We start from the raw sequence: 24,796 nt of genomic DNA, 5'->3' as shown, positions 1-24,796 counted from the left end.
ATATTGAGATGATGTCTGAACATGCTGCCATATAAAGTGACGTATAAGTTGTGCCTCGAGCCATGGGTCCAAACGAAAGTAAACAAAGGAAAACAACGTAAAGTGGAAGGAACGGGGTTGACATTTGAAATGGAAGGAGCCAATGTGCCACATTAAGCTTATTCTGGGCCCACTATTATCCAGAGCTAAACTTGTTTGATACAGACGCAAGATTGAGTGTACATAATAGACATAGAAATAGCATTGGTATGGATCTATTCTTTGGTATGGCATACAAGTCCTGGCCCGAAGTAAAAGCCGTTCCATCGTCACGACGTGGGATAGCAAGCCGGTCGAAGACAGTAGGAAATAATCCATGTGTAGAGTTTCCGGTCGTCTCAAGCTTGCCTCCAAGGGGAATATCAAATCACTAGCCCTATTTGAGGGAATATGCATCGATTGAAGCAGGTCATGGGTTCCCCACGCGGCTTTTGGGGTGGGTTGATGCTGCGATCTACCTACGGAGGTCTGGCCTCTCATCTGGATGCATCTAGTTCTCAAGGCCAATATTGACCTTCTTCTCTGCGGGAGGGATGACCTGATCCTCAGATGACCCCTTGAGGGTTGGGAGATCTGCAACAGCTTCCTTGATGATGTCAAGGGCCTTTTGGATTTCTTCCTCTGTGATGACCAACGGAGGGGCAAGGCGAATGATGTTCTGGTGGGTGGGTTTGGCCTGGAAAACGTCAGTTTCGGCGGTTTGCGAGACAAGATTAAGGAGAAAGAACTCAGCCAGAGATACATACCAGCAATCCCTTCTCCTTCATCAACATGCACAGATCCCAAGCAGTGTGTCCATTCGTCTTCGACTCATCGATGACAATGGCATTGAGTAGACCCTTTCCGCGCACCGTCTCGATCAGCGGGCTCTTGATAGCCAGAAGCCCATCGCGGAACAAGTGGCCGAGCTGTTCCGCACGCTCGACCATATTTTCCTCGCGCACGACCTCGAGTGCGCGAATAGCAACCGCACAACCCAGCGGGTTTCCGCCATAAGTCGAACCATGGGTGCCAGCCTCGATCGTGAGCATGACGTCCTTGCGTCCCAACACACAGGAGACCGGGTACATACCACCCGAGATGGCCTTTCCGAGCAGGACAAGGTCGGGCTTAATTCCGCTCCACTCGTGGCACAGCAGTTTGCCGGTGCGCGCAATACCGGTTTGAATCTCGTCGCAGATCAACAGCACATTGTGCTTGTCGCAGAGTGCCCGGGCCTCTTGCAGGTAGTCTGGGTCTGGGACAACGATGCCTGCCTCACCTTGGATGGGTTCGACGAGGAAAGCAGCCAAGTTGGGACCGGCCGCCTCGAATGCCTCTCGAAGAGCAGCCTTATCATTGTATGCGATGGGCTTCTCAGTTCCTGGAATAGTACATCCGATGCCGGGCAGATAAGGCCCGTAGTGTTCGCGTGATTCGGGATCGGAAGATAGGGAAATGGCGGCGAACTAATGCAAGGGGTCAGCATAATCAGCCACTGACCACGGGTGTTACAGGGAGGGGTCACGATCACTCACCGTACGCCCGTGGAAGTTGTTCTCTGCACTCAGAACCACGGCTTGATTTTCCGGAATGCCCTTGACCTTGTATCCCCATTTACGGGCAATTTTGATACCTGTCTCAACCGCCTCGGCGCCGGTGTTCATGGGCAGAACCATGTCAAAGCCAAAGTAGCTCGTCACGAACTCGGCGAAGCGGGGGAAAACATCATTGTAGAATGCACGGGAGCTCAACGTCACTCGCGAAGCTTGATCTACGAGTGCGGCCACCAATTTGGGGTGGCAGTGACCCTGGTTCACGGCGGAGTAGGCGGAGAGGAAGTCAAGGTAGTGACGGCCTTCGGGGTCCCAGACCGAAGTACCCTGAGCACGGGCAAAAACAATGGGGAGAGGGTGATAATTATGGGCCGCATACTGCTTCTCGGACTCAATGGCCTCCGCAGATGAGGCAGCATGGTAGTGGGAGAAAGACCCGTTGGTAGCCATGGTGAAATGCGGGGGCTAGTTGGAGGAAATGGGGGGAAACTGGGGTCAACTATAGCGTAAAGAAGTATGCCGATGGAAGAGACTTTGAAGGAATCGCAGAGAAGAAAGAAGAGACACGTTATATGCAAGGACCGTGGAAATCGCCTCTGACCAGCCGCTATGCCGTTAAGTGTTAGACCTAGCCAACCCTCGTCCCTTAAGTACAGGTTCTGCCGATGCTGTTCCCTATGCGCAGGATTAACCTACAGGCTCCATTCGCGTTGGTAACGTCTCTTTCTGATTCGTTCCTTTCCACAATCCCAGTCAAGGATCATGCCAGTGTATTATCATTGGTCTAGATTAAATTAGGCAGGTCGAACAGAGCGACGAAAACCCACGTCAACGTCATACTTCGGCTACTGAAGGGAAGTAAACAAGAACATCCGAGAGACAGATTTACTTGGGGAATACCCAGAGGGCTAGAGGGCTAGAATAAAATATCAAATTGAAATCAATCAAATGTTGCATGGATTTGCCCAGGTGCATAAATCGCAGAGTACGGAGTTCCCAGGCACAGACTCGAACAAAGAAACCGAGGCTGAGATGGTTATCGTCCGCGTCGGAGTTAGGAGATCCTCTTCCGCGCTCCCCTCTATTCACTGCCCACGGTCTCGTCTTCATGAGCCTCAGGACAATGTTTGAGGGAATGAATACGCATTTCCAAATATCTCCTTATCATGTCTACATCTAATTCTCCACGTCGCCGTGCGCAACTCCGCGCGCCCACACCAAACATCCTCCTCTACCTGATCGCCTTCCGTCTCGCCAATGCGTTCGCCCTGAAGACATTTTTCCAGCCTGATGAATACTTTCAGTCCTTGGAACCAGCTTGGCAGATCGCCTTCGGCCAGGGTCAAGGAGCTTGGGTGACTTGGGTGAGTGAATGCGATCGCGTCAAAACATGTCTTTGTCTAACCCGACGGTTCTCCTAGGAATGGCGCCACCAATTACGATCCTCACTACACCCTCTTTTTTTCGCCGCTCTTTATAAGGTCGCGGATTTCTTCGCTTCCACTCTCAGCGTCTCTCCTGGCACGCGCGCCGAGCTCCTGATTGCCGCCCCGAAGATAGCGCAGGCCGTTATTGCGGCGATTGGCGATTTTTACACTTGGAAACTCGCAGTTCGCGTCTACGGCGATGATTCACGCGGGTCCTGGGCAACGGTATGTCCTTATGTGTTGCATCTCCAGATAGGCTCCGGATGGGTGGTAAAAAGCGCGTGCTAATTGTTCAACAGCTGGCCGCAACAGTCCTAAACCCCTGGCAATGGTTCTGCTCAACCAGGACACTCTCGAACTGCATGGAAACGACAATCACCATCGTGGCATTAGAACTATGGCCTTGGCAATGGTCAGTGGGCTCTACGACCGGCGATAGCCGTGGCAAGAGCACTGGCACCCAAAAGAGGGGCTCGGACCGGGATCGAAGCGCGATTCATGAGTATGACCGGACATGCAACCTTATATCACCGGCTGCTGACACTTCTTACAGCCTCCACAAATGTCTGCCGCTGGCGGCGCTAGCCTGTATACTGCGGCCGACTAACATTCTCGTTTGGGTCACCTTGGCCAGCCTGGCCTGGCTTCGGACCTCTTGGGCCCAGCGCAGGATCCTTCTCGCTGAAGTCATAGTTTGGGGGTATGTCATATGATCTCCTATTGGAGACACTGCTGACCTTTTGACCTGGCAGATCGGTGATTCTCGGAGTATCCTCGATCGCGGATCGTCTGTTCTATGGAATCTGGACGTTCCCGCCGCTCAGGTTCCTCTACTTCAACATCGCGCAGTCACTAGCTGTCTTCTATGGTAGCAATGACTGGCATTATTATGCCTCACAAGGCTATCCCCTCTTGCTCACTACTTTGTTGCCTTGCGCCCTTTTGGGTTTGTACAGAACCTTGACTACTCATTCCTCGGTGGGCGACCATGTACAGGCGGGAATTCGAGTACAATTGGCGACAGTCTGCCTTTTGATGCCATTTGTACTCTCTTTGATTTCCCACAAGGAAGTGCGCTTCATTTACCCATTGCTACCTTCGCTTCACATTTTAGCGGCGCCGCCTTTAGTGCAATATTTCCACCCAGCCATCGCCTCGCAGGCATACTCACGTCATACTCCCCGCAGGCTCCTTCTTATATTCCTTGTGCTTGTCAACGTAGTCATTGCGTTTTACACGACTCGTCACCATGCATCCGGCGTCCTCGATGTCATCTCCTATCTCCGCCAGCAGCATGAAGTCCATTCGGCGCCAATAACAAAAGAGGCACCAGACTCCAACTCCGAGACTGGAATTTCTGCGGGATTCTTGATGCCTTGCCACAGCACTCCATGGCGCTCCCACCTGGTTTACCCAACAATTAACGCATGGGCGCTTTCCTGCGAGCCACCGATTGATCTCAACGCAGCAGAGAAAGCCGTCTATCGAGACGAAGCAGACCAGTTCTATGACGACCCATCCCAGTTCCTCCGCCAGAACATGGCCGGCGGTCTTCGTCATCTCCCCCGACGACCGAGCTATTCTTCCGCGTCCTCTTTATCGGGAAGACTCCCACTCTCCACGGCTCAACACGAATGGCCCGACTATCTTATCTTCTTCGCCCAGCTCGAGCCAACTCTCTACACCCTCCTACGAAGCTCCTCCTACGGTGAGTGCTGGCGCACCTTCAACACCGATTGGCACGACGACTGGCGTCGTCGAGGTGACATCGTCGTCTGGTGCCTGGACACAGCCGAGCAAGACATTTGGCGCGCCGAGACCCAGCGCCGGCTGCAAAAAAGCCGTGAAAAGCAATTCGATCTTATCATCGAAACGTTCAAAAAAGAGGCCCTCAACCAAGGGCAACGCGGATGGAAAGTTTCGATGCCTTGGTCCTCGTCGCCTTCAACTTCGATATTTGCATCATGGTGGCGTTCAGCGCAGTCGCTTTTCTCGCCGTCTCCGAAATCCTCGTTCCCTTGGATTTGGCGTCCTCGGTCTCGGTGGGAGAACTTCCTGGCTATGTTCTCTAGGCGGAGAAACTGTTGGCTTCCTACTTCGATAGCTGATTGGCTGCCGTATTGGCTGACATCGTGTGAAAGGGTGCCCACAGAAGCGGAATTGTGGTCTTGAGACCATAATTTTCTGGCTCTTTGTCCGTTGTCTTTGGGATTCAGCTCTTCCTTGAAGAATAGCTGGTGTTATAAGGATATTTCCCTTCCCACCCCTTTCAGCCTTGTCCATTTCATCTTCTCTCATTTTCTTTTTCCTTGATCATCTTTCTATTTTCTTTGAATATATTGGCATATATGCTTCTTCCACTATTTACAGCATAATAGTTGATCTTAATCCACCAATAATTCTACATGGAAATAATGTAACGACAACAGATATATGTACCATTTTGACTCGCTAACCGGAAAATGAGAAGAAATCTTTTGTATACAAAAATGAGTGAAAGATAGACAAAAAAAGAAGATAGGAAAAATATTTCAACGAATGACAGACAACGAGACTCAGATGCGCCAGACATGCACACGCGTAACACGTAACACATCTCGTCAGTCCTCTATATCCAAATCAGTATAAGAATCAAGAATTCACGATGCCAATGTCCACGATCACATTGCTCGTGTCTATCTATGGATCCAAAAATGCAGACATGCAACCAAAAATGCAAAATCATTAGTTTTTAACCGTAGCGAGCGCTCAGGCTAGCGAATGCATCGGGGCTGTGACGACCATTCTGCAGCCCACTCACATCCATGCTCGGCTGGCTCATGTGTGGCCGTGCAAAGTTTGAGTTTGTAGGTGGTGGGCCGGAGAATGGGGAGTTGCCCCCGCCGAACGGAGAGCTGTTTGCTCCGGCGAATGGAGGACTGCTCATGCCCGAGAATGGGGAGTTGTTTAACGCCATAGTTGGGGCGGTTCCGGCTCCGGGTTGGCCGTTCATGCCGCCAATGCCTAGTCCGGAGGATTGCTGTTGGTATGGGTTGATGCCTGCTTGGGCGGCAAGGCCAGAGCCATTGCCTACAGGGGCTGTAGAATTTCCTGGGGGATTGGTACCAAAGAATGGATTGTTGGATGTGGGTTGGCCATTGACAGCGGTTTGCTGGTGTTGGAAAGGCTGCTGAGGCTGCTGAGGCTGGGTCTGATGCTGGAGGTTTGTGGCCTGCTGGGTCTGGGGCATGGAAGTATATGGATTTGATGGTGGAGAGTAAGGGTTCGTCGCAGAGGCTTGGGGTTGGGGTTGGGATTGCCAAGGTTGTTGGGTTTGCTGGGGTTGTTGGGCTTGCCCAGGCATGGACGGGATATTGGACTGTGCAGAACCCATATTATACAATGAAAGAAGGCTGTTTTTATCCATTCCTGTGGGTTGGGTCATGAGTGGCTGCGGCTGCTGTGGCTGCAAGTGGGACTGGAATTGGCTGGGATAACCGCTTGCGCTCTGAGGAGCGTTTGCTGTCTGTCCTTGCTGGTACGGGTTGTAGGAGCTCAAGCCATTTGACAGCTGCTGCTGCTGCTGTTGTTGCGGCTGCTGCCCTTGGACAGAAGGAGTGGGTCCAAATAGAGATGTACTGAATGATGGGGTGGAAGACATGACCGGCATGGGCGGAGCAATTTGCTGCTGCTGCTGCTGCATAGGTTGGTTTTGCGCCGTAGTGGTGAAGAAAGGGTTCGTCTGCGCCATACTGGGGTTGGGATATGTCTGACTATTGGCCAAGCCGCTCTGGTGCTGCGGTGCTGCCATGTTGAATGGATTATAGCCGTTATCCATTGGCTGAGGCGATGTGACATACGGAGGCTGTGAGAATGTTGATGTTACCGGAGGAGTAAAGGACTGCTGATAGGGAGAGTGTTGCAGAGAGCGTGTCTGGTTGGGATATCCACCAGTAGAGTGCGGGAACAGTGGTTGAGAAACCTGCAGGTTCTGAAAGGATGATTCCAAAGGCTGTACAGCTGGAGTTGGCTTTGGCTGATCAAATGGATTGTACGCGGCCTGGCCCTGCTGAGGTACAGGATTTGAGACTGCCCGATCAAACGGGTTATTGGGGACATCGGGAAACGTGTTGTCGGTGGTCACGGGGAAAGGATTTCTGGACGTTCCAGGTCTCGGCGTAACCACGCGTACGGATGCACCTGTGGTTGTGCCGGCCGGGGTCCTGGCTCTTGATGCAGAGTTACCTCCCTCTCCCAATCTGGACAATGTTTCGACTGCTCGATCCAAATCCTCATTGAGTCCCTTGAGAACCATTTCGTTTCGGCGGTCATTGGTGAATCCCATTTCCTGCAATGCTGCCATTTTTGATTCGAAAGATGCCGTTGTCATATCGGCAACGGGCGCACCAAGTCCCGTTGTCCTTCTGCTAGGCATTGGTGGTGGTGACCAGGCTCCATCGTCAGAGGTCGGCGAACCTACCCTGCCCTTGCCACCAAATCGACGGAGGTTCGAGGCAGAGGCTGAGGACCTCAGACCAAACTTGAAGAACTTGCCGTTCTTTGGCGGAAGTGGGGGAGGAGACCCTTCAGGCGATCTGTCATAGTCATTCCTTCTTGATTCCACGGGAGACACGGCCCTATGCTTGGAGTAGCTCGAATCCTCCCGGCTCGGGGGCTTTGGCTTCCCATGTTCTAACGAGCGGTGTTGATACTTCTGCCGGATAAAGCGTTCCATACACGCATCGGACTCATCAATATCAGTAGGCACTGGTGGTTTGATACCCCGCGGATTGAAGATCTTGTTCATAAGGAGGTTTCCGTGCGATTTCATGTTCTAGTAAAGCTCATCTTGTCAGCTCGTGCCCTTGCTATTTCGGGAGGCCGGTTTGCACTCACATCGACCTGCTCCGCTGTCCAGGTGTCCATAGACAAGGATTTGACCTTGGAGATATGTGTTCCCAGCTTTCGGTGCAGTGCAGCGCAACGCATGCAAAGGAAGATACCCATCTATCGGAGACGAGTCAGTGTTCGAATTCGATCGGAGGTAAAAGCAGAGGCGACATACATTCCAGCTTGCCCATCCTATAATGACATATTAGTTAGTGTCCGCGATCAACAGTGAGGGGGCGTCTAGGGACGAACCTGGGGTCAAGGCATCGCAATCGGCACAACGGTCATTTCCAGGAACGGTCCGGATCAGCTCCGCCAGGGTCTTTTCATTCCGTAGCTGCTGGCGCTTGCTAATGCCGTTGGGCATGATGCAAAATAAATAATTACAAGAATAAATCAATAAAGGAGTGGCAGCAATATAAAAAAAAATGAGTGGAATAGGGGAAGAATCCAAGTCTCCGGGGGGCGGAGAAGTTCAGGCTCAATTGACGTCCGAGGGGCAGATCATCCCAGTTGTGAGATACATCGATATAGTACCTAATCTTGTCTCCAGCAGTATAAGGAGTACAGAGTACGGAGTACAGTATGCAGAGTTGGATTTCTCGATAGTTCGAGGATTCCCGAGTTGAATGGAAGACGATCTGATTCTTCTGTATCTCTCCATATTGCTTGCGGCATAGCTTGCTCCCACGTCGCAAGGGCCGCAACGGTCTTCTAGAACAATTCTAGAACCCACATGCACTTTCAAGGTCTTAAAGCTCTAGCGCTCTTGACGAACTCAAGAGACCGAGAGCTAAGAAATACAGATCTACTACAATTGGAATTGGCATGTCCGGGCAACACTGACTCGCATCTACCAATGCGCCTAGAGGCCGAAGCCTTTCGGAGCCGTCGAGAAGTCATAATGCCACCCAGGAATATCTTCTAGTACGCCAATATGACCTACCATCCTATGAAAGAGGAATTGGCGGTTGATTATGCGTTCGGAAAAGTGTAAAGAAGAAAAGTCCGGAATTTGCGCGGAAATTTTCGATACAAAAAGGGCCAGGTCATGTGACTGCGCTAGTGCGCTCACGTGCTCGTCGGAGGAACATAAAAACCTTTCACTTCGCTTTCTCTTCCTCTTCCACAATCCAGTTGTTGTGGACTCGAGGATCCGCTCCTTTTAATGTTGAGGATTGTTGATCACTTGCATCCAACACTGAGATCTATCTAAACTCAAACCACATAACCCGCGTGGTGCCTACTTATGGCACTGGACGTCTCTTGGGTGATTTTTTAATCGTTCGTTCGTGGAATATCAAAACCAAACAGTTTTTAGCAGAGCTGCGTCTACTCCACCCTGGTGTTTACATCTATTGAACATCAGGACTTTTTTACGACGGACATTTCCAAATAAGAATGGAAAATATTTGAAATAAATCTACATTGACTTGCCATCTCTACATTTGTGTCTTCCTATGTTGTAAATCAGGATACGTCAAGATTCGGTCTGCTATCTGTTTCTGTCTGGCCCGTCCATAATTGTTTTCTCTGCGCAGGATCATTGCATGCGACCTACGCATACCATGACCGCATAGTAGCAAAATGCAACAACGCAACGGGAGGGATCTTCCGATACTGACCAGATGGGAGCCCGAGAAAGACCTACCTAATACCTGATGATCCTGCTGAAATCACTGAAATTGCTCCAGGCAGTATGCACCCCATCGCCGACTAGACCCATCATACCCCAGCTGTCTATGGTTGGCTTACCCGTTATGCCTCACATTTGGCACAGTATGGCATAATGGAGGGGGTTTAAAACCTGCCCGAGAATTGTATTGCTGTTGCTTGTCTATAGTCAAGAACAAAGCTTCATAGTGCAGCTCCCGCACCAATAGCCCAGAGTAAACCGAGGCAACGTAATAGAATCAACGGGAATTAGTAGAGAGTTACTTCTACGGAGTAGAAGAAGATAGGATGACCTTTGGGCACTTGTGCATATAAAGTTCGATGTGTGTGGAGAATGAGTGGCTTTGATAGCTGCTAAACTAAAAATCCCACCACTGTAAAGAGCAACCTCTAGATGTTGTTCTGCATGTTTGTCTTCCAATCGGCGTCAATCTGGGACTATCATAGCGACGTAAGTGATCAGTTCAAGAATGATATCTCGACCCATGGTTAATTGTGACCGTTAAAGGGGTGTAATTCCAAGGATTGCCAAACCCAAAAAGTCAATAAATAGCTTATCTTCGTATCCAACATAGATCTACTCCGTACGGAGTACGGAGTAAAGAATGACATCTAGACCTCGATTATTAGTGAGCAGGCCGTTCGATCCAGTAAGCAGCCCTCGGAGACAGCCGTAGTGGGTCTCCGTTGCCCAAACGACCAAACAGCGCTGACTTGTTAATAATACCCGTGGCCGTTCCGAGGGCATCGTTTACGCCTCCGACGAAAAGTGAACGGATTTTGTTGAGCATGGTCGAGTCAAACAGAGCCTGTCTGTGTAGGAATTATAGAGCCATTGTCACGCAAGGGGGGTCGATACAGCGGCAGCCAGCAGCGAAAGTCTGGGGAGGAAAGACGATGTGCCGGAATGCGGAGATGAGACGAAACGCCGAGGCAAATGGCATATGTGGCCCCCTTGATTGGCTGTGATTCCATTGGCTTCTGTACGAGGTACCGAAGTATTGGCCCTTGGACTGACAAATGTGAAGAGAAAGCCCCAGGAGAAAGTACAAAATGCCCCCCGGTTTTTCCCTTCTCTCCTCATCTGTACTTGTACCCTTGTACTCCCACCTTCTCTTTCCTTCTCCTTCGTGAAACCTCCTTAGACTTTTTCCAATCTCGTCACTCTCTGTCCTATCACAATGGCTTCCGCTGCCAGAGCTGCTTCCCGGGCCTTCCTGCGCTCGACCTCTGTCCGTCCTGCTGTGCGCAGCACCCGTTTCGCCATCCCCGCCAACGGTCTCCGTGCTTCTGCTCGTCGTGGATATGCTTCAGAGGCTGGCTCTGAGAAGTCCGGTTCTTCCCTCGCCATCTGGGCCCTTGGTCTCGGTGCCCTCGGTGCCGGTGGTGCCTACTTTTACCTGAACGGCGAATCTACCCCCAAGGGTCCCTTCGTTCCCACCCAGGCCGATTACCAGAAGGTGTACGATGCTGTTGCTCAGCGTCTCGCCAGCGAGACCGACTATGATGATGGCAGCTATGGTCCCGTAAGTCAAGTCACTTTTGTTCGATTCCGTGCTCCAAGATCAATTCGCTAACGTAGGCGTTTTGTCTCAATAGGTTCTGGTCCGTCTCGCATGGCACGCTAGTGGTACCTATGACAAGGAGACTGGCACTGGAGGTAGCAACGGTGCTACCATGAGATTCGCCCCGGAGTCTGGCCACGGCGCCAACGCTGGTCTCAAGACTGCCCGCGACTTCCTCGAGCCCATCAAGGCTCAGTTCCCCTGGATCACTCACTCTGATCTGTGGACTCTCGCCGGTGCCTGCGCCATCCAGGAGTTGGGTGGTCCCGTTGTCCCCTGGAGACCCGGCCGTGAGGACCGCGACGTCTCCGCCTGCACTCCCGATGGTCGTCTCCCCGATGCCACCAAGGACCAGCGTCACATTCGTGACGTCTTCTCCCGCATGGGCTTCGATGACCGCGAGATGGTTGCTTTGATCGGTGCTCACGCTCTTGGCCGCTGCCACACCGACCGCTCCGGCTTCGATGGTCCCTGGAACTTCAGCCCCACTGTCTTCAGCAACGACTTCTTCCGTCTGCTTGTTGATGAGAAGTGGAGCCAGAAGAAGTGGAACGGCCCTACTCAGTTCACTGACAAGACCACCTCCACTCTCATGATGCTGCCCACTGATATGGCTCTTGTCAAGGACAAGGCTTTCAAGAAGCACGTTGAGCGCTATGCCAAGGACAGCGATGTCTTCTTCCAGGAGTTCTCTGATGTCTTTGTCAAGCTCCTTGAGCTTGGTGTTCCCTTCAAGACTGAGGATCGCTTCGTCTTCAAGACTTCTGAGTAAGCATACCGCTCAAAAGTTGCTCTGTATTCCTGATGTCCCTTTCGTTTACCTGTCTTGATATCCGAGTCACTACTCACCGAGATTTCCTTCACCATTGTCAATGAAAATTTAGATTTCCTTTCACATTCGTATGCCATTGTAGTCTTTTCTGTATTTATAGCATACAAGTGTCGCTTCACGAGGGCGTTGCATTGGCATGTTCACATGGAACTATCGGGCCAAGGTTGGTAGGGCTGTGTTGCAGAGTTTGGGAAATCCCCATGGCGACATAGATATATCTCTGGTCTCCAAGTATCGTAAAAGAAGTAGGCCTGATCAAAGTATCGAAAATATGAGAAAGAAACGGAATCAGCGCTTCAACATGAACACCCTGAGCAGGTATGGGTCCGGAAGGACCTCAGCTAAAGTGGCGTGGGCTGCCCGCCATTTTAAATCCTGACAAACCTTCCACCAAAAAACCAAAGCTCACCAACCCCGCTTTCCAGCACCCCTGCTACCCTGGATTATCAAGAGAATTCCTTGATATGCACGCGTTTGGACCTTTCCACTAGACTTCGAGGCGTCATCATACGAACCTAGCGCACAGCTCTGACTGGCGCCCGAGGCCTCGAGGCACGGAAACAGCGCAGCCAACCAGACACCACGAACAGGCCTGAGACGGACAGTGACACACATTATATCGGAATTACAAGGATGTCTTACAGTGTGGACCTCTATGAGATCCTATCTCTGCCGTCTACGGGATCTTCGTCGACAGTCCTCTCCAAACAGCAGATTAAGATCGCATACCACAAAGCCTTGCTGCAACACCACCCTGACAAGGCCAGTGCTATCGCAAAGGAGACTGTATTGAATGGGTCGACGGCTTCGAAATCTACCTCGAACTCTTTCTCTGCCAGATCAGATGGCAAGCCTCCGCGACAATTATATACCATCGACCAGATCACCGCCGCCTACAAGACCCTGTCGGACCCCGCCTTACGCGCCGAATACAACCGCTCCCTCCGCCTAGACAGACTCAAGGTTGCCGAGCGCGAAAAAACTGGCGACGTGTTTCATACTGGGCTGGAGATTGTGGATTTGGAGGATCTTGCTTGCGACGAGGCAGAAGGCGACGAGGGTGACTGCTGGTATCGCGGCTGTCGGTGTGGGGACGAGCGTGGATTTTTGGTCAATGAGGAAGATTTGGAGAGGGAGGCTGAGCATGGCGAGATCATTATCGGGTGTCGTGGGTGCAGTCTCTGGCTGAAGATTCTGTTCGCTGTTGGGGCGGATGAGGGATGAAAAACGAAATGAACATCAAGTGGTCTTCATTTCACTATCATCGGCCCTACTCTGTCATACCGCTGGTCTCCCTCCAAGGTTATTCAGCTGCACAGCTCTCGTGCCTTGTCGCTCTACGATGACACACCATGGACCCCGTGTCTAGATTCGTCCACATCTCGTTAAGAGGTCAAGCTCGCTGATGTAGACAATGTGCTGACATGGGTAGCCATTCTTGGTCTTATCTCGTGCAAAATCTTCTTTTTCCGTGCTGGATCGCCGCCAATATTTGCTGGATTGCGCGTGCTACCTTCGCCGGGCACCGAGAAGCAGGTAAACCATGGGCCTATGCCGAAGCGTTTTTTCACTCTGGGTATCATCTCACTCCGGGTGAACTACAATCAAAACACATATCTCAAGCGTCCAATTTTTCGGTCCTCTTACCTTCCACCTGAGCGTGTCTTCAATTCGTGGGTTCGGCAGAGAGACCGATTGTTGTCCCCGGCAGCTATTTAGATATGGGTAATTTAGATCAATATACACTTTTAGTGTGCATTTGCATATTCACTTTCGTTTGAAAATGAAATTAGATATTCGTCCTTTTTAGATATAATTGAAGGGGGTATAAATCAAGTTCATTTGCATTTTGATTCTCGCAGCATCTTCCGCACTATATATATCGGATTCATACCAAACAAAGGTATTCGAATTCAGCAGCCTTGAAACTAATGGCGTGTTCCTCCAATATACGGACCCATGCAATCCGAATCTACATACATATTAAGAGCACAAATTTGCTGGTGTAGCCGATATGGCCCTGTTGGTTATACCCGCAGAGGGGCTGATGACATATTCGGAGACAGCACCTGCAAAACACAACCTCACATCTTTCCATCCCCTTCTACCTCCTTTCACACCCTCATTTCTCTCCCAACCCATCATGTCTGTCGTTGAGATCTCATCGAAGGAGCAATTCTCTTCGCTCCTCACCTCCTCTCGTCTCGTCGTTGCCGACTGTAAGTACTCGCAGCCGCGGCGCGATCCTACCCCGCTGGGACCTCGCCCTTTCCCTCGAAACACCACGGCCGTCGCTGACCCTGTTTCAATACTTGACTAGTCTACGCCGACTGGTGCGGACCATGCAAAGCTATCGCGCCTGCGTATAACGCGCTGGCAACCCAGCTTTCCCGCCCGAAACAAATCACATTCACCAAGATTAATGTCGACCACCAACAGGAGCTTGCGCAAGCTTATGGCGTTACAGCGTACGTACTACAGATCTCCTCATCTCAATTCTAATCCCTGATCTCTGTCTGCCTCGCTTACTAACGAATCTCCGAATCTAGAATGCCAACCTTCATCGTCTTCAAGAACGGCCGCGTGAACCAAACCGTCAAGGGTGCTAACCCTGCACAGCTCAACCAGATCGTCCAGAAGCTCGCATCTGAGGCAAGCCAGTCGGATGATGCTGCAGGCGCCGAAGGAAGCAGCTCCGGTGAGCTCTGGATCGGCGGCACAGTGGCCAAGGGCTACAGCGACATCACTGATCAGGTCGATGTCAAGGGACTGGAGCTGCTGAACCGGGATACGGATAAAGCAGAGCCACGCGCGTTGTTCAGCGCTTCAAAGCCATCCGCACTAGCAGGAAAAGAGAAGGCGAAGGCTGGAAGTCAGGCGGATTGGGTCGAGAGCGATACCGACGAGCAGCTGATGCTGTACATCCCCTTCAACTCCACCCTGAAGGTCCACTCGCTTCAGGTTACCTCTTTCCCTCCTACGGATGCGGATGCCGACGATGACGAGACACCCATGCGGCCTAGAAACCTGCACATCTACAAGAATACCTCCCACGTGCTTGGGTTCGACGAGGCGGATGGTATCCCTGCCGTTCAGAAGGTGGAGATCAAGGCCGGTGATTGGGATGCGAAGACTGGGACTGCAAATGTCCCTCTGCGGTTTGTCAACTTCCAGAATGTGACCTCTCTGGTCGTGTTCTTTGTTGATGGGGACGGAGACAGCGAGAAGCTGCGCGTTGATCGCATTCGCATTGTTGGCGAGGCGGGCGCGAACCGCTCCATGGGCAAGCTGGAGAAAATTGGTGACGAGCCTGGCGAGTAAACAACATAGACATTGGAGAAAATAAGCCTACGTTATTGACAGAGAGCCCGTGGCCTGTCTCATGATTGATTTTTTGACAGAGATTAGACCAATGATCCCAGGTCTACACCGGTACGGAGCGATCTTATATCTAGATGTCATAATGAAAAAGGACCAGCTGTTTACGAGAAAAAAGTGTGCAGATATTCAGAAGCTTAATTCGATTCATTCTAAGCTATTGATACACAACAGAGTGTGTAAAAAAAAGATGTTTGATCCCAAACCAAAAGGTCTCATCCTTGAGATATCAGAAAGACCCATAAAGTAAGAATCAATGTGCAATTCCCTTCGTCTGTGGCGCAACTGACACCTGATTACATCACTGAAAGCCAGACAAATGGCCGTAGATGTCCAGGCAACACGGGTTATCGAAGTTGCGCCGCCGCACGAAGAAGAAAAAAAGAAGAGGAAAGCCGGCCGCTGAGATTTCCTTTTATGCTCCGTCTCGGCGTTATGGTTTTTCCGCCGCCTGAAAGAGAAACCAGTCGGCGCGCGCAGAAATTTTCAGCCTTACGTAAGCGATATGCGAATGGAATTTTCTTCTTTTGATAGCCTCCCCCTTCCTTTCCTTTCTCTTTCTTCCATATATATGGTCGATGATGAGAATTATGGATATATGATAGGAAGAGACTGACTCCTTATGGGGGCGTGATCTCACTTTTACCATCCCTGAGGCCATTTGCTGTTTGTTTATTTGTCTTTGCGCACTCGACCTGTAACCAGGCCGAGGCTCGATATCGCTTTCCTAGCTTTATGAGTTATCCTATGAAACGAGATTAGCAATCGATTTGAGGGGCATTTCTGCAGCCATTACTCCGTACTATCTATAGACGAAACATGACCTGATGTCCATTAGAACGTATGTTGTATCACACACTAAAAAAAATATCAAACACCCCAAGAAGGCATTTGGAGCCGAAACAAGACATCGGCTGAAAATTGCCGTTAAATGTCGCACCCGTGAGGCGAATCATACAATACGCCCGCCTAAAACGTACAACTAGAATAGATTGCACATAATTTTGACGCCGAAGGGCATCCCGCGGAGCCGCGAGTAGTGATCACTTTCGGCCCGGGAGCCGCACCGGCCGACCACCGGATGCACCGGGCCTTTTTTCGTCTCAGAACGGGGTTTACGACGGACAAACGTGTATACATTCGTCCGCGTAATATCGCCAGAAGGTATGGGATGGAGGGATGATTCACGTTTGCCCTCCGCGGACCGTAGATGGAGGGTGGAGGAGGTTGGACTTGGCACTTTATTTACGCAATGCAATTTGGCTCATTTGGCTGCCTGGTTGCATGAGCAGGTCTTTAACCGAGTTGGAAGAAAAATTCATTCAACTCCACTGCCGGTTCGGACTTGCATCAGAAACAGGGCGGCTTGTCCCGAGTCCACGGACTAACTGAATCGTCCTGTACTCCTTACTCTGTATTGGGATGCGTGTTCGGCGTGGATGTGGTAACCTGCCGTTTCTGCGGTTCTTTTGTGTATCCTGATCGCTGTCCCGTGAGGATCAGGGTTTGACTCCACGCGGATATCCTCGAACCAGGGTTGTCCGCGAGCCTTAGGCTGATGCACGGATAGAAGTTGGATTTGCGTGGGCCTTTGGCAAGAATACCAGTATGCATGTCTCTCATGTACTGGCCGTGCATCGTATCGATATTAGCCGGTTCCATGGTTGCTCGTTTTCCCGCAAGGTACTCCGTAGATGTGCGCGGAGTACCGTATCATGGATTCTCTCCGAACCAGATCTTGGAATGGAACAGTTTTCCGTATCAAGGTGAGACCCGCTCCAGCCCGTCTCCAGGCGAGGAGTTTCCAGTGTTGTGCCAATAACGCACGCAATCAAACTGGGTAGCCAATGCCAGAGGTATGTGTGCTCGGCTGAGACCAAGACTGGTCAGAGTCGGGCTTGAAAATAGACGAGACAGGGTGAAAAAGGCACCTCAGTAGACATGGTCTTACCCGAAATATCTTCTGATGTAGTTATCTCATCAAATTATATTCGCCAGGCATACCCGCCCCACGGGAGATGTGCGCCAAGTTTCATATCAGCCCAAGCTGAAGTCTTGAACCATGGAACCATTCAGAATGCTGGCGTGTTGACTCTCCACGCACAACTTTGGACGGTAAGAAAAAGTAATCAGCGCGTGCGGTGATCAGCGGAACTCTCTCTTTCAGATATCAATCTCACTAGCCAAAGAAAACGGCAAGTGAATTTCCTTACGTAGAAGATACCGCATTGGTTGATCTGGTCGTGTTGTTAAACAATGGAAGGGCCACTTCCTTGGTTGTGAGCCGTGAGTACGCGGATGGAGTGATGGAGCTGGTCGTCGATCCTGATAGCCCGGGGACGAATGTGTTCGCCGCGGTCCACGGTAGCTCCCCGAGATGGATACGAGCTGGCGGGTAAATTGATTGCGCTCGTATAATTTTTTTTATAGGCGTGATTGATGGAACCCAGTAGTGTGCTCTTCGGGATTCTTCCTGGAGTCTTTGGTGGGGATAGATGTTCATGGACTATCACTTGACGGGATATAGCGCAGTTTTGTTGGAGAAAAAGTTCGCACATGCGAATTTGCTAAACCGTTGTACATAATCATATTTGCAACGGTATGGAGTCATTTTCCGGAATGGAGCCACATACTCCGTACTTACGACATACTTCATACATAGTAAACAAATTTCTTGGGTATACTCCGCCAGATGGATATGCCATGACCTCAGAACCAAGAAAAAGCATGAAAGATCAGATAAAGGGCATTAGGGCTCGGGGAATCACATCATTCCACCAGTATCTTTGTGCGGTACTGAGCTCCATTCGTACCAGAGATCCAGACCCGAAAGGATGCGATATCGGCGGATCTCCGAAAAGATTAGCTGGTCCAATGCCCTAGAACGAGCTGGTGATTGGGCGAGACCAGATATCTCTGGATGGAGGAAGGGTACCCGAGCCAAGGAATCGGTATCTCTTGGGATATGTTATCAAGGACAAGCGTGATGGAGACACGAAAGGCTCGGGAGAATTGAACACGAATGGACTCGAAAAATCCACTAAGGCATCTTGGTGGGTGACGGCGCATGAATCCGTTGGAGGCACTAATGCATCCCTATTCCACCACGGGTTGGATAGTCCCTCTCCGCATTTTGCTCCCATATTTTCATTTCTCCCAGGATCGTGCCGAGCCAGAAATCCTTCGATCGAACCTCGCTTGTCTTTGATTTGTTGCTGTTTGATTTGTGGGCTCACCAGGTGCCGATCCATACCCTCAGTGGAAACAAGTGGGGTGTTCACCACTTCCGAACCGAATCGGTTTTTTTTTCCTCTTTCAATCGAGTCTGAACGGAGTAATCGGAGTCTTTTCAGTTAAAACACACTTTGTGGCTGACAGCGGTCTGGGGAGAATGGGAACATGCATCGAGAAACTTCCATTGGCCCTGTAACCTTACTCTATTTTACTTTAGTGTTGGTGAGGGGGAACAGAAATTGAACCCAGAGCTGATAATCCCAGTGGACCAGAATGGATGCGCAGCAGATCTTACCTGAAACGAACTATGCTCGCCCACGTTCTCTCAGCCACCTGTGGTACCGGCCTCGTTTAGTTTGATAGGTGCACGTTTAGTCTCCAATCCAGACCTATGGTGACCTTTGGAGCCTTGATCAGCTCCGAAGAGCAGGCAGGGAGCGATAGTACGGCTGATCTAAAGGTTAACCGACTCTTTTTTTTTTCTCCCGACGATCAGATCCAGGGACTGGATACCGCACGGAGCCTAGTGTCTCGGGGTTTGTAGCCAGTTGCAAACAAGGTCCTCACCCTTTGGAACTGAGATCGCGATTTTCTGGAGTCCGGAGTATTGGAGCGGATACCGAGGGCCCTATCTGAAACACGTGTCCAGTAGGTTCGATGGCGAAAGTCGTTGGTTTTTAGTCGAAGTTTCTTTGATGTGTCTCTGGTCCATTGCGGACGTCCGTGTGCCACACCGTTCCCGTTTAGCACAATCTCATCCTCGGTACGGGAGTACGGAGTACGGAGTACGAGGTAATCCCACACATGGGGATCGTACAATATTCCAGATCAGGCAATGGAGGGATGTACCCGAATCTAATGTATAGGATCCATGGATATGTGTGTGGATGTGTTAGCCGACTCTCCCCCCGCACTTTTCTCGCTTGAGCCAAGTACTTACAGAGTTCTCACCGCGGAAAAAGTCGATGTAACCTGGCCGAGATGGCGCTTTGAGACAAGCGCAAGGACCTTTATTGTTTTACGGACCAGCCTGTTGTAGGAGTGGCGTTCCGTGCGCAATCAATCTCCGTGGCACTGTGGCTGCCGCAGAGATTTGGCGAATATATTCTGTGGCAAAGTCATGCATGTATGGGTGTATGGTAGTTAGATTAATATCGCAACGGTCGCATGCGAGTCGAACTGAGACCATGTTCGAGACACGCCGTTCGGTCGGGCCAGAATCTGACTGAGACTGTGGGATGGGAGACCTGGACGCGAAGCGAACACTCGAGGGATACCTAGATAGATAGTCCCCCGTGGACGGAGTAGTCCGTACGGAATACTCAATTTGGAACTATCTCTCTGCCTACTCCGTACTCCGTACCAGCGGCACTAAAGGGCTATATTGTCACAGCTAATTACTCGAGAATCGGGTTATTCTTAGCACCTCCCATTCCTGAAAAGCTCGCTTTCTCTTCTATCTCCTGCTTGTTCTAGCTAAGTCCCGAAACAGACCATATTGAGGTCAGTGCCCTCAGTTCACAGCAAGTCCACGGCAGGGCAAAATACACCATCAATGGCCGTAAAGTCTAGTCTCCGCTAAAAGTGCGACCATCGACAATAATCCCCAAGAGCAGTGGAGTTCATATCGAAACTCGAAACTCGACCAAAAAAGAGAAAAAAAAAACGAGCCAAGACTCCGGTGCACACTAGCGTCATAGCCCTCAAAAACGCGTGTTCCGTATTCCGTACCCGGTCTGCCTATGGGGTGTTTCAGGTTTAGCCTTGTCAAACGTGCGGCGCCCGACAGGCAAAAAAATTATACAACATACACATTACGAAGGCAAATGAGCTAATACACTATCCATTTCGAGCTCTTTAGTCAAGTCGCTAATCCCCCCACGTCCATCCCATCTCTGGGCTTGAGAGGACCGGAGATCTGCGCACGTCAGAAGGTCTGGAGTTTTCGAAGAGTTTCCATCGTGGACAGGGATTCCGCCGGACTTGAGCTTCTTTACGGACGACAAGCGACGCCACGGCCGACCTCGCAGCTCTAGCGTTCCCAAGCGGCCGCGCGATAATCCGGGGACACCAAGTGTCCTTTTGAGTATGGTTTGAGAAGAGGCAATTGGGTTTGGTCCCTGTCCCCTTGCTTTTTAGTGGCTGTGGTCTCGAGATGATTTCGGGCTTTAATCACCCATGCCCTAAACACCGCGGAGCGGCATAGATATGCTAGCGAGCTTAGTCCATCGGCCTGGGGGCTGGGTCCTCCCGAGTCGCCGGGAACCAGTATGACAGGAATGGAGGGGGCCACCGACAGGCGTGATTTTTTTTTTTTGGCCCAATGGCATGATGGGTGATCCAGTCCCTTAAGTCCTTTCCGAACGGTGTTGTGATTGGAACTCCGAATATTGTACGATCCACGAAGCACCCAACTTACGTTATGCAGGTGTGATCCATAAACTGTCTTTCATTTTTCCCGTACCTGAAGCCTCGGTGGTCCCATGTGAAGGGCCTCGAATGGGGGTCCCGATGGCGAAATAATCCCTGTAAGGCATCTGCCAAGAGCCGTTGGCAGAGACGCAAGCGCATGGAGAACAGAGGGCCGTGAATTCCTTGCGGATCTTGTTACGGAGTATAGCTCCACATCTCTTTGTGACATTTGGCCTCGAAATATTAAGTCTCATATGGTCTGATCTGTCCAAACCCCGAATACTTGTGGCGTTGACATTTGCGTTTGTATTACTCCGTACTCCGTCGTGTTTTTTTTTATTTGCCCTCCGTGGATTTCAAATTGTGGATTCGTTAGATGTGTAGAATATGTACGGCCAATCTATGGTGGACCAGGACGTTTTTTTTTTCACTCAAGCCCACCGATGCATTGGAGATCCCACCAACGGTATCGCGACATGCAACTCAAGTTGAACCCTTGCAGCGGGCGCTTTCGGTCTCGCTCCCGGGGAAAAACTAATTGGATGCTATGCATACATAGCGTCCGGGGTCAACCTTGACAGATAGACAGGTCAACTTTCTTTTTGACTCGGATATGGGCATGCTGATCGTCAAACGGTTTCGCGCATAGCAGCCGGGAGCTCTCACACACTACCCTCCCACCCCCATAGTTAACCGCCAGCAAGCGGGTATGATTCGTCGGGGAACTAGGAAGATGGTCGTTTCTCCAGCCAAGCACCGTTTTTGCAAATCGCACGGCCGATTCCTCGATTATGGCTAGTGAGCTCCCCGTCGAGAATTGGGCGTTAGCAGATCAACGATTTTGCCTCTTTGTCCTTCTTTGTTCCCGTTTTTTTATCTTTTTTTTCCTTTTTTTCTCGATAAAGAACAGGGCCATCCACTCGGGTCTCCATTCAAGAGCCACTTAGGTCCTTCGGCTACACTGGAGGACCTTCCGCGGCCCTTAGTCGGGACTAGGAACTGCCCGCCCGCCTCCATCTCCATCTTCTCCACTCTTGTTAAGAGCTCTCGAGGCTAGAAGGACAGACTAGAAGGTCAGGGATGATTGCCAATTTCCGAGGAACCGTTGGTGGAAGTAGTTTGGGGGTAGCTTGTTTTATCCATAGCTCTTCTCCCTATTTCGTTCTGCTGGACTTTTCTCGGAGCTCTGTTCAGTATGAAGCGTTTGTCAGCCCGTCTAGGACATCGCATATATCGTGGTTGAGGTCGGGAGCGGTTCCGACGATCAGGGCAGAGTGGGATTCGAATCAATAGTGTCTGACCTTTTTGTTTTTTTTTTCTTTTTTCTGGCTTCTTTTCTCCATTATTCCAGCACCAAGAACGAGCCCGTGGGTTTCTCCAGAGCAAAAATCCGATTTGTCTGTGCCACAACGGTGGCGGCAGGGATATTGGCCATCACAAAGCAAATAGTCGCGAAAGGTAAGGCGAAAATTTGGGATACCTTGTCAACATAGTCAACTTATGACCTCTAAATAAAAATGTGGACATGAAGGTCAAGCCTAGCTTCAACGATAGTGGACATTAGTAGCCTTCTCGAAGGCGACTTGACAGCCTTCCATGCATAGCGCTTTCCCAAATCCGCGGGAAGCATCTAAGCCCAGCAGGGAAACACCTTGAGGTCCGGCGACCCGGGATACTAGGAATAGTATCTCCAGCGTGTTTGAACACGGAGCACTCAACTGTGGACTTGGATAGTGTGTAGAGTGGGAACTGTAATGAATATCGATCAGAGACTCCAATTTCCCCCAAGTCCACAATGGCGTAGTTTATATGTTTCTGATTGGTGGCGGATTAAGGCACCTCTCCGCCGGCGCTGACGCTTTGCCCACAAATGAAGCTGTCGTAGCCAATTAAAAGACGCGCTATGTTTAGAAGCGGCCAATTACGCATTGGCAATGCTCCGGGACCCCGACATCATGTAATGCCGGGATTAATTTTGGCTTTCTGGTCTGGACTCGAAAGGGATGTGAGTCGAACCTTGAGATGGGAAGATTTGGAAGAACCTGACTCATTGGATAGTTCACTTCGACAGGAAGTTTCACCTGAGGTTACCTTAAGAATCACACTGGACCTTGCTTGGGCGGCGGCTGTATGTCATTGGGCTGTGCTAGTCGATGAGTCGGATTATGCATCTGCTTATGCATCCATTGAGATGACAGATAACACACAATATGTGGTAGAGACTATACTAATAATGACGCCCATATGCATATATTTTGTGCGCTGACAAGCTCTGAGTACTAAGCGCACCCTTTGCCCCCGGATTTACAGGTCATTCGTGAGACCAAAGGTGCTATCACATCACCCTGCAATCGGAACACATCACTTCGCGACCATGGCTCGGCCCTATATCCAATGAGATGCATCATAGCTGAGACCTATTAAGGAGCATTTCACCGGTTTGTACTCCGTACGAACGACTGGAATTTGGGCCACCATAAGCCCATTTTGTACTCCGTACACCGCATTCCGTATGGAGTACATTGTCCCTTCCCCAGTGATTGTGGCTTGAATACCTTGGAGGCGTTTGGAGACGCTTCCCATTCAATTGGAGCTGGAACCACCGGGTGCAGAGTTAAAAAAAAACCCTCCTCTCGAGGGCTTCAAAGAAAGCTGCATCTGAGCCTTGGCTCTTGATCATAAACTCAATAATAAGCATGTTCTGGCTGCCTCAATGGTTCGGGTATTGTCCCCACAGCTGGTTCCTGCAGTAGGCCGCGCAACTGAGCAGGAATATCGCAGGTTATTGGCCTGCATCTGGCGACCTTTTGGCTTCTATGTTCTGCCTAGATATTGAAGTTTGATGCCGTTGACGTGTACAATATGTGGTTTGTTTGTATGGGCCATGGCATAACCCTTGCAGCGATCGGAAAGAATCGCGGATTTGGTGTAGGACCCATGTGGCAAACACTTAGGTGTCTACCTCTACGACCCTCGAATTGAGGATGAACTACCAACGTTTCACCCTGATGATCTTTCTGATATATAGAAAAAAAAGTGATGTTCATGGGGAATATCCTCGAAGGTGGAAGGTCGGGGGAATTCTTTTTGCTTCGGCGATCACCGCACCGAGGGACCACAGCCAGGATCATATGAAATTGGCCAGGGACGAATGTAAGCGTGCAATGAACAGCCAATGCCGACCGTTTCACGATCGAAGGCCAGATGGTTGCACGGTCGTCGCCACCGTTAATAGTCTGATCGGCAAGTCCTGAGCGACCTGGGATGTGCCGCCCAGATGGGAAATTGATTGCCTTGGGGTCTGGAGTTTCCACTTGTCTGCCGTCTGGAGGTTTAAGACTCCGGAGATAGTAGGGCCAGTAATCCTTCGTCGATCGTGTAATTGGGTATTTTTTTATTTTGGCTCCGAGGATGTTCGCTATATGGTATACCGACATATTATTACCAGAGGGCATACGAAATACGTGGGCCCCGGTCCATTCCTCGGGGTTATTGGTCCCCCCCAAGCAATAAGCCCAAAAGGAAAAAGAAAGAGACGGGCAAAGAACTCTTATTTGTCCGACCTTACGACGATAAGAACAAATGATTGCCGCTGTCACTATCACATAGTCCAATGGTCGTGCACCTCGTGGCCACACTTCCCAATATTTAGATCAGGTCTCGGGCCACCGCGCTATGGTGTTCCTTTGGGATTATTGGGACGTATTGGGCTTACGTGGGCGAACTTGAAGGTCATGGCAACATACGAATCAGAAGGAATATCACGGTGTGAAGGCCTCTCCGCATTTTCCCTCTTTTATACGCCATACTGGTTTGGGGAGGGTGGCCGAT

The 24,796-nt window shown here is 50.6% G+C and overlaps 7 protein-coding genes across 7 annotated transcripts; 5 read left to right on the top strand and 2 right to left on the bottom strand.

Moving 5' to 3' along the window:
• Positions 1-529: 529 nt before the first annotated feature.
• Positions 530-2,024, bottom strand: car2 (ornithine-oxo-acid transaminase; the record flags this gene model as incomplete). The annotated part of the gene is made up of 3 exons (XM_057180074.1): positions 530-715; positions 786-1,487; positions 1,557-2,024. 3 exons carry the CDS (start codon positions 2,022-2,024, stop codon positions 530-532), a joined length of 1,356 nt encoding a protein of 451 aa, XP_057028460.1.
• Positions 2,025-2,740: 716 nt separating this feature from the next.
• On the top strand, positions 2,741-5,173 carry gpi10 (putative glycosylphosphatidylinositol-alpha 1,2 mannosyltransferase; the record flags this gene model as incomplete). Its single annotated transcript, XM_057180073.1, has 4 exons — positions 2,741-2,938; positions 2,996-3,226; positions 3,301-3,701; positions 3,754-5,173. The coding sequence occupies 4 exons, from the start codon at positions 2,741-2,743 to the stop codon at positions 5,171-5,173; spliced, it is 2,250 nt and encodes a 749-aa protein (XP_057028459.1).
• A 559-nt stretch (positions 5,174-5,732) lies between these two features.
• N7457_009029 (uncharacterized protein) lies at positions 5,733-8,237 on the bottom strand (the record flags this gene model as incomplete). Its single annotated transcript, XM_057180072.1, has 4 exons — positions 5,733-7,814; positions 7,877-7,987; positions 8,046-8,062; positions 8,123-8,237. The coding sequence occupies 4 exons, from the start codon at positions 8,235-8,237 to the stop codon at positions 5,733-5,735; spliced, it is 2,325 nt and encodes a 774-aa protein (XP_057028458.1).
• Positions 8,238-10,725: 2,488 nt separating this feature from the next.
• On the top strand, positions 10,726-11,881 carry N7457_009028 (peroxidase; the record flags this gene model as incomplete). Its single annotated transcript, XM_057180071.1, has 2 exons — positions 10,726-11,070; positions 11,144-11,881. The coding sequence occupies 2 exons, from the start codon at positions 10,726-10,728 to the stop codon at positions 11,879-11,881; spliced, it is 1,083 nt and encodes a 360-aa protein (XP_057028457.1).
• Positions 11,882-12,574: 693 nt separating this feature from the next.
• Positions 12,575-13,165, top strand: N7457_009027 (uncharacterized protein; the record flags this gene model as incomplete). Its single annotated transcript, XM_057180070.1, has 1 exon — positions 12,575-13,165. The coding sequence occupies one exon, from the start codon at positions 12,575-12,577 to the stop codon at positions 13,163-13,165; it is 591 nt and encodes a 196-aa protein (XP_057028456.1).
• Positions 13,166-14,084: 919 nt separating this feature from the next.
• Positions 14,085-15,262, top strand: N7457_009026 (thioredoxin-like protein 1; the record flags this gene model as incomplete). The annotated part of the gene is made up of 3 exons (XM_057180069.1): positions 14,085-14,160; positions 14,262-14,409; positions 14,491-15,262. 3 exons carry the CDS (start codon positions 14,085-14,087, stop codon positions 15,260-15,262), a joined length of 996 nt encoding a protein of 331 aa, XP_057028455.1.
• Positions 15,263-17,260: 1,998 nt separating this feature from the next.
• Positions 17,261-17,718, top strand: N7457_009025 (uncharacterized protein; the record flags this gene model as incomplete). The annotated part of the gene is made up of 2 exons (XM_057180068.1): positions 17,261-17,434; positions 17,503-17,718. The coding sequence occupies 2 exons, from the start codon at positions 17,261-17,263 to the stop codon at positions 17,716-17,718; spliced, it is 390 nt and encodes a 129-aa protein (XP_057028454.1).
• Positions 17,719-24,796: the final 7,078 nt, after the last annotated feature.

This window comes from Penicillium paradoxum (genome assembly GCF_028828445.1).
Source record: "Penicillium paradoxum strain IBT 22861 chromosome Unknown utg000007l_segment0_segment0, whole genome shotgun sequence".
Classification (NCBI taxonomy): domain Eukaryota; kingdom Fungi; phylum Ascomycota; class Eurotiomycetes; order Eurotiales; family Aspergillaceae; genus Penicillium; species Penicillium paradoxum.
Note: the sequence above shows the minus strand (reverse complement) of the source record. Positions and strands in the feature narration are given on the sequence as shown.